Source organism: Periplaneta americana, chromosome 1 (assembly GCF_040183065.1).
Source record: "Periplaneta americana isolate PAMFEO1 chromosome 1, P.americana_PAMFEO1_priV1, whole genome shotgun sequence".
Classification (NCBI taxonomy): domain Eukaryota; kingdom Metazoa; phylum Arthropoda; class Insecta; order Blattodea; family Blattidae; genus Periplaneta; species Periplaneta americana.
The window spans coordinates 160982200-160996107 of record NC_091117.1 but is presented as its reverse complement, the minus strand read 5'-3'; the positions used below and the strand labels follow the sequence as shown (position 1 = coordinate 160996107).

General features: G+C 30.9%; 1 protein-coding gene across 7 annotated transcripts in view; it reads left to right on the top strand.

Moving 5' to 3' along the window:
* The window catches only part of rg (A kinase anchor protein rugose), an 809394-nt gene that overhangs the window by 73840 nt on the left and 721646 nt on the right, over positions 1–13908 (top strand). For 6 of the 7 annotated variants that reach the window (XM_069830427.1, XM_069830419.1, XM_069830410.1 and 3 more), the window contains 2 exons: positions 1283–1478; positions 12481–12693. In XM_069830427.1, the coding sequence (XP_069686528.1) occupies positions 1283–1478; positions 12481–12693 (409 nt within the window). The remainder of the gene's footprint in view (positions 1–1282; positions 1479–12480; positions 12694–13908) is intronic. The other variant, XM_069830457.1, reaches the window with a different exon arrangement.

Sequence of the window (13908 nt, the reverse complement as noted above, 5' to 3'; positions counted from 1 at the left end):
TGATATGATTAATGAAAATTATCGTTGTATTCTATATAAGTGTTATTGCATATTGCATCAATGTTAAAAATGTCCCATAATGCTATAATTTATCACATGGTTGGTAACGCTGAAATGGAAGGCTATAGATATCCCAGGATTGCACCGGATGCAAAAATGGAGGGTAAAAGAGAGACTGGTAGACCAGGGCTAAGATAGTTGGACGATGTTCAGGCAAATTTAACTAAAGCTAAACTGGTCTAAAATTATTTACAAGGAAAACACAAGAATAGAAATGAAGGTACGGATGTTGTAAGGGTGTCCAAGGTCAAGTTTTGGGGAGCATAAACATAGAAGAAGAATAAGAAGTATTGTTTCAGAAATAAATTTAACTTTTGAAAATTTGATTGGTGATTGTTTTATTTTTTAATATCATTGCTCAATGAAGATTTACCCAGACTCTTCTACTCTGGCAGTGTCGAATTCAGTTTCTGAGGTGGAAGCACTTGGAGACAGAATTCGTTCTCTATTATACAATGATAGATGGTAAATGTTGTCTTATTCAAATGTAGTCTTATTTTACAGGTACAAATTTAAATGGGACACCCAAGGATTTAGTAGCTACCGGGTTACGGTACCAAAAAATTATGTTCTCTGAAAACAGCTATTAATAGTTTTTATTATAGTATCATAATAGGACTGAATTCAATTTTTGAAATGAGTTTACACATCTTGTCGTCCATTGAATTATTATATACCTCAAATAAGGAAACATATTTGTAATTTATATCAAAGCTGTATCTCTGTATTTTAAGATATGATTTGTTGTCTTATGTTCATGGGTCTGTTCTGCTCTTTGATGGAAGGAGAATGTTTTGTAAAAGTATAGTAGGTCTACTTGGTTTCCAGTTTCCTAGATTTGTATGTTGTCTGTATAAGTTTTGTAAACGATTATTTTTGTGTGTGCGTAATGCCTATTGTTTGATCCATAGTAGAACTGATAATGCATTAAGTTAGTATATTAATATTTGCTAAAAATATATTTTTGCACTATTTTTTTAACCTTTAGTACCAGTAATAAACATTTTACAATATAGTTGGTTTTTTAAAGGTGGTTGTATTTGTATGGGCCATAATTTTTTTTTAGTACAAGACGTAAGTTAAAAGATATTTTATAGAATATCTAAGTAAAGAAATGATTTGATTGGCGATTGCAAATATATTATTAAATATAGACAAATATTATTTCACCATAATACTATAAAGAAATGATTTTTTTTTAAAGATGGTTCTTTATTTTCAGGAGGAAACTAAACAAGCACAATTCCTGTCTCTAGCTATTGTGTACTTCATCTCTGTACTAATGGTATCAAAGTATAGGGACATTCTTGAGCCGCCATTAACACCTCGACCACCAAGTCCTACGGCACCAACAGCTGCCACGTCCTTACGAAACAATGGTGGGTCACACCATGGAGGTAGCACAAGCAGTCCACCAGGTACGTTCATTGTTATTTCCCTCTTCACTCAGTTTCACTTTCTTCCTGTTGCATTTGTCTTGAGAGTTCCTCTTCCTCCACTAGCAACATTGGGGTTCACAGTTGCCACACGTCCTTAACCAAAGTGCAGAAATTGCTACCACACTTAGTACACATAGGATAAAGTTTTTCATTCTTGTAAGGAGTGCAATACAAGCTAAACTAGTTCTTCGACTAGCCTGCTGTTGAGTGTTGTAAGTCAGTTTCTTTCACGCAGCTTATGATCTTAGTCATATTTCTTGTGAAAAATATATGAAATAAGAAATATATTTTTATCGCATGTGGAAGATTCTTTTGTTTGTGAATAAAGATGAGTGGAGGTAATATTATATACGTTTCTATTTTCGCCATTAGTCCTTTCTTAACTCGTGGTAACATATGACACCACGATAATAATATTGTAGACTGAAAAGAGTGGGAACATTAGATTAAAAATTCCCCTGACCCACACTCTTCTGACGTACATGTACCAAGTGCACAAATTGTAATTGCATATCAATTAACTTGAAATCAGTCGATAATAACCTGTGCCTAGTTATCAGATGTTTAGCATTAGAACCTATTAACCAATCAACCGTGGTGCAGGAACAAAAATCACTTTTTATAACTTTATTATTTTTTTCTTTTATCAACTTCAACAATATCGTCCTAAAATAATTATTTTGTCCATCTGATGAATATATATAATTTTAATTTACAGTAGGCGTACTAATATGGAAGTTCTTAGATTCTTAGTAAATATAGCGTAAATTGTATTAACTCATTATTTTTCATTGTCTTTATGTTTAACTAATTTTTCTATCAGAAATAATTGCGAAATTCGTTTACAAGACATGGTTTCAGTAATCTGATAATTTTTTTATTCTTATAATTCTGTTAATGAAATTGGTGCTGATATTTTTTCTATTACAAATGATGTGAATATACGCAGACCAGGAATAATTCTTTGATCATGAAGGATTTTACTTCGTTTTATCAATGAAAATAAGGAGAATGGTTAAAATAATGCTGTAAAATAGAAAGAAATACTCTGAATTTCCCTTTATAGTGTTTATTTCAGTTGTTCATTCATATCTAAAATTTAAACGAACTCTATATGCTGTAATATGCTTTATATTGCACACTTACCACAGTTTCTTAAAATATTATCTGTGGCCATTGAAATTTTCTTAGCTGTCTATTAGAATACTATAATGCTATTGAAGATTACTGTGTGTAACCTATGACAGTATATGTTTTCTTAAGTTCTCGAGCCATATTCAATAAATAGAAAATTACATATTATTGCGATATACCGAAGTACATATGATATTTCCGTGCAGGACTTCTGTGTTATATGATGAAGGATGGGTGGAGCGGAGAAAAATTCTCTCTGGCACCGGGATTCGAACCCGGGTTTTCAGCTCTATGTGCTAATGCTCTATCCACTAAGCCACACCAGATTCCAGTTCTGATGCTGGATTGAATCCTCTCAGTTTAAGCTTCACCTCATAGTTTAGTGGCCAACCCTCATGTGTGACCATGGCACAATGTCCAACATACTAATGTGCAGAGGTGCAGTCATTACGAGTGACTAAGTGGCCGGGATTCGACGGAATGAGTGCCGTCTTAAATCACAAGTGATTATATACGCATATCATATTATTGTAATGTACCGAAGTATATATGATATTTCTGCGCAGGAATTCTGCGTTATCATATGATGAAGCATCGGTGGAGTGGAAAAAAATTCTCTCTGGCACTGGGATTCGAACTCGGGTTTTCAGCTCTACGTGCTGACGCTCTATCCACTAAGCCACACCGGATTCCAATTCCGATGCTCAGTTTAAGCTCCACCTCTTAGTTTCCCTTTAGTGGCCAACCCTCATTTTCATCATAAAATAACATGTTTGTGATGCTGGATTATAGATTCACCTTCATTTTTACTGAACGAACTCATGTAATTTTTCTGGAAGTTCAGTCAGATCTTACATGCATAATTTTGATTGAAAATTTCTTTATTGATTACTTTTCAGAACATATGTTCCTGCGAATAATTTCGTTTCATTTTTGTATATTCAAAGTATGTGTTAGGCATGGAAAAAATAATATACTCTGTTCAAGGTCTGATTTCTTTCATGCATTCACACATACAGTATCTGAAGTATTGCGTTCTTACGGATTTCAGTATATTTCTAAGTGAATTCAGTGCAGTGGGATGTTAGTTATTATTTGAGACAAAAATATCGTTTTTGGAGTTAGTAATTTATCGTGTAAATCTCCTAATGGAATTATACGTTAAAGTGAAATCACTTATCTTCTTCACGTGTGTATGTCTATTTAATTATTGTAATTTTAATTCTTTCTGTAACAGTAATTTGAAAAAAAAATTACTCAGAAAGTATAAGACGTCGGATTATGATTATGGAGGGATGACGGAATGAGAATAATATGAAAACCGAAACACTCGAAAATCTGGCACAGCTGCTTTGTTCACAGCAGAACTCTCAGTTGTTCGCTGAGGTACAACTGGGCCTGTTTAATTACCTCATTTCTACTATATCATTCTGAAGTACTGTATTCCATTTACGGAATAACTATCACATTAGCTTTCTATGCTAAAACCTGACAAGCTTATTGCAGTTTATGCTGGAGAAAGTCGATGTTGAAAAAAGCTTTTCAGAATCCTCCCCATTCACTACTAATTCTACTAGTAGATTATCATTCATTTACTATCTCTCCTGCCTCAAGCTTGAAAGTTAAGCTTAAAACTGCATATTTCAAAACTGCCTGGCCAGTAAGATACGTAGATTACATCACTTCCATGGTGTTATAAGAGACCGTGGTCCAGTAATGATAGGATAAGAACTGATAATGATAATAATGTCATTCGGAAATATTTCTCAATACTGGTAATTGAATTATAAGTTAGAAGTGTGTAATGGAAAATGTATTATATTTTCTAAATTGTATTACCTTGTATGGTAAAATGTAACATTAATCAAGATTCCTACAAATTGGCGCAATGTCGATTAGTTTACCATAATTTTCTTACAACATATGGAGATATTTATATTTTTTGTCATTATTTCTGACTTAGGAATATGATATGTGTTGTGAGTTATTTGACTTCTCCTGAGAATAGTTGCTGCTTGAATTCTATCTCTGAAGGATCTTTAATTTTAACAGTACAGTCAATAGGGGTAACTTTATATCAGTAATGATAGCTTTGTACCATTTCTTAATTTCGTTTCAAGTGACTAGCGTACGATCTGTAAGTTAGAGTTGCAGTGTTGTAAAACATTTTCGTTAACACGAAAATGGAAAACCAGTCACTTGGAATGAAATTAAGAAGTGGTACAAAGCTAAGGGCCAAACCCACTTAGCGAAATCGAATCAAACAGAATTTCTCTTCATACTGTATTTAAATGAAAGATAGCAGAAAGTGGCTCTTCGAATTGATCTGAACCAAACCGAATCGAATGGAATCTCAAATAGAATTCAAGAGCTAGAATATTTATTCCACTGCTGGAACAAAACTTATTGTTTTGAGTATGATTGTATGTTCTCGCAACTCGTTCATGGAAAAACAAATGAACCATATCCATTTTTGGCGACTAATTTGTTTGTTTAACGTTATTGCTGAAATAGTTTTTATACAGAAAATTAAAATGTAATAATGTGAACGAATAATTATTACTGCTACTTTATGGAAAAACTCAAAGTTACTACTGTAATAGGCTTAATTATGCCCGTGATAATGCTTGGAGCTAAATAAGTAAATTAATGAAACCTCATGTAAAAATTAAACTTTATTTTCGTATGAAATAAAATTTTGTTTTAATATCATATTATCATATCATATACACCAAAATTATTTTGTATATTTATTTCTCCTCTTTCCGCTACTTCACATAAGTTAACTGTGCTTAAGCTAGTACAGTATGCGATCCATTTTAAACTGCAACACACTTTGCTTCAGTTTAATTAGTTTCCACTTAATGTGACAGCAGACATTTTGTTTCATTTCGATTTCGTAAGGGAGAGCGGACATTAACTTTTAATGTTCAGAAGTTATTCTAGTGGACTCTTATCAGTAAAGAACAATGTGATATCAACTTTTTTGTTATTATATTTAAAAATTCAGTCTTAAAGGTCGGAAAAAATATATTACGCTTCTTTCAGCATTTCAGGGACATCACTATAAGAGCATAAATATTTACAAATAAAAATATTATCACCAAGTATTTATTTATAAATATGTAAAAGATTACATATTTTCTACGGTAACACAATTGTTCTAAACTTTACGACAGTAAATATGAAATTGAATTTTGAATGTTGTGCTGTAAGAATTAGAAAAAAACACAATACATATTTACATTTTGGAAACACGTCCTTTCATGCTCCGAGATCAATGTGAAATAAAACTGAATTGTAGGATTCATATAGGAATGGAGAACATGGTTAATATACGCAAGAATAAATTAGGAACAATGAAAATGACTGGTATTTAAGAAGTCAGTCATTATTTTCTACGGAATATATAAAATTGACTTACAACACTTGTGCATAATTGCAGTATAAAAGTAGTAAGCTAGCATGGATACAAATGTAAAGTAGTTACTGTACTTTGATTTAGCTGAATAAAAGCATTCAACATGCACTAGATTGTGAATGTTGTTGGTATTTACTCTTAACACATGTGAGCACTTTTGCATTTCAATATTTTTTTATAATAGCATTATTCACAGTCACGAAAATATTCCAGTTCGTTACGAAAAACAGTGTTCTTGTTCTTGATGTCATTATAAATTTTTATAATGAGTGGACTAATCTATTGAATGGCTGTATACTTACTTCAACTATGGACATCTATTTCTAACAAAATAAAGAAGTATACCGCAATAAAATACTAAAGACTCGTAAACTAAAGTAAATTTATCTAACTAATTTTGATAAACACTTTATTTAAATTTAAATCAAAGTTATAGAATGTGTCATTACATAATAACATTTCAGAATACTTACATAGTAGAAATGATTTTTGTCTATTTTATAGGAATTGTCACAATATGGACGAGAATTGTATTTCATTAATATTTTCCTTAATATACTGACAGATTTTTTCTGTATTTATAAAATGTGGCTCTTGAAGACAGAGCACATGGTAAATTGTTTTGTTCATTTTTCTGCTGCATAAAGTGATGCTTCCTGTATGTTTCAAAATAATTTTCATTTGTAGACTGCTTTGATTTTTATCAGTAGTCTTTGCTGTGTCATTTCATTTTGGTCATATTGTCTTGAATAAAATTATTATATACCACTACTCGTATTATGATATAAAATCTCCAAACACGCTATTAAGAAGTAATTTGAATAGTTGGAATATAACATAAATCTCTAATGTGTTATCCTTCAATATATTGTAACTCATAAAAGAAATAAATCTCCAAACTGATTTTAAAGATAATAAATACAACAATTTTCGTAGTTTTGTAAATTAATTACAGAAAATAGTTATTTTGTTCCTTTTAGTAGTTCCATTCTACTTTTTTTAGATTATTTATTTACAAATAACTACTTCATATTGTTATATGCATAACTTCTTAACTGGAATCTAAACATTTCTTTGAATAATTAACTGATACAATCGAAATATTCAGATTTCTATATAGTAACCATTTAATGTCATTTTAAGAGTTAACTTTTGCAGTTGGTTTAAAAGTTAATTTTTATCCTGAATTTTATTTTTCGTTTACACTTAATGTACGTTGTTATACATATTTTAAAATTAATATTCAAATCTGATCATATTTCAGAGTAACACATAATATTTATCAATAAAAGACACCAAAAATTTTTGATATGGCTGTACTCATACACTTAAATAAAATTTACTTTTAAAATTACTTTTCCTTTCTGAATGTGATCATGTTAACTTTTCACTCACATGATAAGTAATTTATTTTATTTCGTATTAATATCTTCCAACTTCCAAAAAAGATTTAAACATTCTTAAAAATGAACTAAAACTTAAATGGGAAAATTTGTACATACATGTACAACTTATAGATACATGTGTACGATATCTTTCCAATGTGTAAGATTAAAATAAATTGTATTTCAGAATTTGTTTTAGTAATTATATGGGATGTTGAGGTAAGTTCGTTACAAACTTTGAGACGTGACAGGAGATATCAAAAGGAACAAGTTTTACAGTAAACCTGATACTCTAGTGTGATGCTACATGCTCTAGAAGCATCGTTTCATGGTGGTCGTTTGCATACTGAGATGCGAGGAATTTGGTAGTAATTTTTCTGAAGACCATAGTTTTAATTCTCTTAGTTTATTACTCATATAATAGTGGTCTATTACATATTTCAACATAGCTTATAATTATAACATTACAGATTGTATGATTTAAAGAATGTTCTGAAAATGACTCAAATGCAGTTCATAGCAACACACCACTGATTTTCGAACTCGTTCAAAGATGCTTGTTTGTGTTTTATATCATCACAAGTGGCTAAGATTCTAACCAAGAGTTCCAACTGGTATTTCTTAGAATAGACTTTACATAATGTCCTACAGGAAAAAGTGAGTGTCTAGGGGAGTGTGGTGGCCAAGCAGTAGAACGCTCTCTTCAGACCTCGGTATTTCGTAGATTATACTTTATACAAGATCATAGAGAAAAAAGTGGATATCTGGGTAGCGTGGTGGCCAAGTATTAGGGCGTCCTCTTCAGATCCACCTTTCAGGATAATGTTAATCCAAGTTCAATGCATTTATGGATATGTAGTATCGTACTGAAGCACTGCCATATATGGGTTCATTAGTAAACCTTGTTCCTCTTGACATCTCCTGTAACTTTCCGAGTTTGTGATAAACTTATCTGTATACCATGTGTAATGAACAAGTAATAAATATTTCTACAGAGAGAATCGATTTACATGTTGTGTTACAACTTTTTGGAATTATTTACGACTATAATATGATGGTTTGAACTCCTTTTGTTTACATTTGGGACATACTTATTATCAGATTGTTTTACTTTAAATTTTAGAAGACTCGTATGGTTATGGGAGAAACATTATAACCTTTAATCTGTATAAGCAAATCAAAACACATCATAGTTTACATTTATTATAAGGTACTTATTGTTAGAGTCTTAGATCTTATCGATTATGTTCTGTTTATAATATCTCTTGACAGACTTTTTTGACTGTGCATCACAGGTTACTTTTAACTTACGTAAAACTATATGAAAAATCAATTCATAAAATAAAATAAAAACACGAAGTGATGCAGGAAAATGTTCACAATTGTAAAAATAAAACTGGTTATCTAGAAATGAAAGAAGTCATGAATACTTTAATTGCCAGAAAATACCACTTATGTAAAAATGTTTTATTAACGACCATTGCAATTAATAAAAATTTGATAACACACAACAACCCTTTGACTGAATGTTGAGGTTAGTGTGTGCACTGTTACCCCTCTTTTCACTCTTTCACAAGCTCTGAAAACTGGTTATTTCTTTGATTTGGGAGAATGTCACTTGTTTGGATCCAGGTGCCTGCTGGTTGCCAGCATGGATGCAATGCAGTCCTATTAGTCACATTACAAATAAAACGTTTGTTTTGGGCATGGTACTAACATAGTTTTTCACTATCCTTTTTTGTGGGATGTTTGTGTGGGAAATGGGTGTTTGTTACCAGTAGCTTCGTTGGAATGCAAATGGAAGAGTTTTCATTACATAGTGTGAAAAAGTATATTACATAGGTACTGAGAAATTAAGTCTTGAAGTGAGAGATACCTTTCCATGTTAATTTTAAAGGTATATTTTAAGACGGATGTGTATTTCTTCTGCAATCGGTATGAGAGTTGAATTTTATGTTGGATTATCATTAACTTGTCTGTTTCAGTTTTATCTATAGGCCTATTGCATATTTATCGTTTTCCTACATTTAGTGTTATCTTTTTTTAAGTCCCATAAAATTTTCCGTTCATTCAATATAGTTTAATATAACATTTACCGGTATATCAAATTACCCTACTTACATGTGCTAGTATTTGCACACATTAATTTTATATTTTATTAACCTCATATGAAGAATAACTACACATGAATTTTATTTTCTCCTTATTAGTCCGTATGTCACTATTTCTTAAATTATGTTGGTTTCGTATTTACATTATTTCCTTAGTTCTCTTTTTGTCTAGTTATTATAAAAAATACTACATTTATTTTCTTTTATTTTATATTTATGGTGTTATACAGTGCGTAATATATTTCTTAATTTCACATTGAACCAAATTAAATATTTGGTGTGGACTTAGTATACTATCTATAATTTTGTTTTGAAACTTAACATAGTTTCCAGTTAAGTTATTTAAGATGGGCCTTATATTCCGTATGTAAACTGCGTAATTTATTGTATTTTCTCGCACTTGTTTCCGAAATATAAACGTAAAAATACGGGTCCGCGGTTTATTCGAAATTAAGTTTGCAACATTGCCTGATTTACCTCCTGTGCAACTCGTAAGGTAGTAGCACATGCCATTATCTTTCCGCACAGGTATCAATTGTTAAATAGCGAAAACATCGCGAAATAAAGAAGTTAATAGTGATAGCAGGCATTTATAACAATCCACGTAGTTTCATATAAAATAAAGTACCGTAGTTAATTTACTGATGCGTGCTATTAACATTGCAGGATATCGTGTAAATGGCTGATTAAACAAGACAACTGACATGCGTGCAGTGCGGTCGCATAGGATGTGTTTGAAATGGCGTTCTGTTCTAGGATAAAATTCATTGTTAATTGAACTGTATTTGTGTTTAATTATTTTTAATTTGTTGAAAGTTTTATTTTTGTAATTTGTTTTTGTGTTAGGTACTTTATTTCATTTTTTGGCCATTCAAAAGTGGGGTGCACGGCTTATTTGAGGGCGTGTAATATTCGAGAAAATACGGTTATTATGTTATTAATGAATGGCATATGGAGAATCAAGTATCTGATCATTTTAGCTCATTACATAACTAATTTTTTAAATATTGTAAACAGTGCAATATATTTTTTGTCATTAGCTTTTTTATGTTAATAATTTATATTTACATTCAAGTGCATATATGGAGTTGTTTTAATATTTACGAAATTTAAACCTTGAAAATGAAATTTGAAGGTATAATAAAATTATTATATTGCTGTAGATAATACTTAAAGTTCAGAGATTTACATTTCGATTACAAAATTAAAATTCGCTATGTTAGGATGCTTTTTTTTTTTCTTTGTAATAACTATATTATGATAGGCTATGTTTAATTTGTTTGCACATAGCTATCTTTTTGCTAACAGAAACAAATTATATGCCACATTTCAATTGTAAAAGTATTAGTATGTTCGATGCTTGAAATGAATATTCGTTAAATAATTTTTGTAAATATATTTTAGTTTAAATTTAAAGTGTTGAGAGTTAAGCCTTACTGTATCAATATTAAATGATGAATAAAATAATTAGGTTTTGAGTTCATATTTCATACAAGTTTTATAAGAATACTAAAATGTAACATTTCAACCAGTTTGCTCCTCTGAATGAAAAACTAATTTACATTACCAGTACTGCTGTTCCTATTTTCCTTCAGGTTTTTCTTTTACTTAAAACAATGAAATACACTCATTGCAGCTGCAGCTATTTATGTAATCTTTGATTATACGACCATTTATACTTTTAAGCGCAATGACATAAATTCAAGTATGAACTATAAAAATAACGAGATCGTAAAATATTTGCTTTTATAATTAGAAGTTTCGATTTGCATAACTTTTAGGACCAAATTAACTACTTATTACCTACTATATACATTTATATATCCATAATTACGACTATTATTTTTACAGCAATTATTTTTAACTTGAACATTACTGGTACTTGTATTTTTTATGTTTATAAACAATGTAAGTTACTTTTCTTTTCAAAGCAGCCAATTGAAATAGTGAATTTAAAGTTCAGACTAGGTAATTATAATTATGAGATATTAATTTCAACTGCATTGCGATTTTATCCCCACGAAGTTTATTATTATAAAAAAAGATCATGGTTGTAGACCTACATTCTTGTATCAGAGAGATATTTTCTCCAGCAGGAAAAATAACAAATTGTGAATGACACTCATTGCACAACTGTTTGTACCTACTAAAATTTAAATTATTTATGAATATTTTAATAATATACTGTATTTGATATCGTAAATATAAAATTCTGTTGTGCACAGTTTACTTCAATATACAGAATTGTATAAAATTATATACAGAATCTGAGATATATTTACAGACTAGTTCAGCTTGTAAATGCAAACCTTATATAATATGTATGGTATAAACATGAAGGTATTTTTATTATCGTTTTTTGTATTTCATGTTCCTCCTTTAGATATTATAAATATATGAATATGGAAATTTATTTACACAATCTTTCATCGTGGCGTTATATGTATATGTGTTTGTGATGTTTTTGTTTGATAACGGTAATATGAAATTGAAACAAGTCTTGGTATTTGTTGGATATTATAAAATCAATAACAGTCATGTCCAAGAAATAGTATTTGTGGTGTATATTACATTTATGTTGGAAGATTACTTCTTAATCATCTTATGAAACTTCGAAATTGGTTCTCATAAAATATTTATTAAAATAAAGAATTGAACAACTGCAAAATAAAGCAATGCCAATAATATTGACAATTGTTTATACTATCTAATTCTTCAGAATATGGAAGTCGTTTTATCTGTTTCACTTCTTAATATTGCAGACTTTAACAGTAGAGAGAGAGAAGTGATTTGACTCATTGACGGCCAACAACTAATTTAATAAATAGTAAGAAAATTATCTGTTAGCTGAACGATCCATGTGATTTCCTATCATATTACCGCTAATGGTGTGTGCGTGTATGTTGTTTCTCTGGGACGCTGACATGTAGAGGGGGGAGCGCGACCCCTGTTCCCTCAGTGGTCGCATCACGTATACCCCCAGTTCCTACCTGGGTCGCACCCCAACGCCCAGCATCAACCTTTCCTGCGACATCGAAACCCTTTGTTCAAAAATCACAACAACAACAACCACATCAACATCAACAACAACAACAATCATGTGCCAACTAGATATCATAGAAACTCAACTCTTGGTCATCAAGGTAACTTATGGAATGAGTAAATTTGTTTAAATATAGCCGTGAATTCAACTGAATGTTTAGCTCTGCCATTCCTTTCTACTAGCATCTCGCGAGAGAAAAAAAAAAGAATAACGTTTCTGCCTCAAAAAATGCTAGTGCACTGAGAAAATAATACAAGCCCTGTATCAGCACATTGTAAAGCTTATAGATGTTGATTAAATTGTATAATGTAGGAATTTTTTAATGTCTGTTGATTGTTTTGTACCAGAAGTAAATGTAACCATGGATGCTCGGGGAGAAAAGAAAGAAGGGATGCTAGTAATAAAACCCTAGAAGTCCTCAATCACATTGCACTTTTAAACGTATGCTTTTGTTATTATTATCATTGCTTGTAAGCATTGTGACTGCATGTGTAGGAGTTATGCACAACACATTGCTTTACTTGTCTGTGTCTGTAAACAAATAGGTTGTCTGCGTGTTATATGTTAGATCGTTGTATTTTTTAACATCCATGTACATATATGAAGGCCTTGCAAATATTAATTCTTCATTATTTTATTGTAATAACGAGTATTAAATCCTAAGTGATCACATTGCTTGGGACTACATTAACAAATCATACTCTATGAATTAGTCCGGCTAGTGGAACTTGACTGTGAACTGGAAGGCGTGAATTCAATCCTGGTAAGAGGAAACTTCCAGAACGGCCCTGTGCATACTGAGGTTTCCATAGGGCTGATTCCTCTTTCCCTCTTCCTCCCTGGGAGTAAAGAGAGAAGAGTGTGGCACTGACTGTTCATCTGAAGTTAACAGCAAAGAAACTTCTTCCTGGCTCTCACGGGCCTTCGGAACATGTACATGGGACACCTTTAATTTTATTTCATGAACTATAAAATCTTTCAGCTCTAGAAAATAAACTATCCATTTTCACAGCATAATATTAAAGTGACATTTCATTGAAAACAAGTTAGATGTTTGAAGCTAACCGAGAATCAATTAAATAAGAACCATATGTAAAATCATTGCAACATAAGTTGGTATATTGATGTAACACATGATAGGGATTTAGTAATAACGCCCATAAAAATCCATTTATTGGTTGTTGTAATTTAAAAATTATAATTGTATTATACTTTCTTACAATTTGATATTGTTATAACTATATCAGTCATTATTTTATATTATTGCATGGTGTTATTTTCCTATTACTGTGTGCAAATTTATATTACATAATTT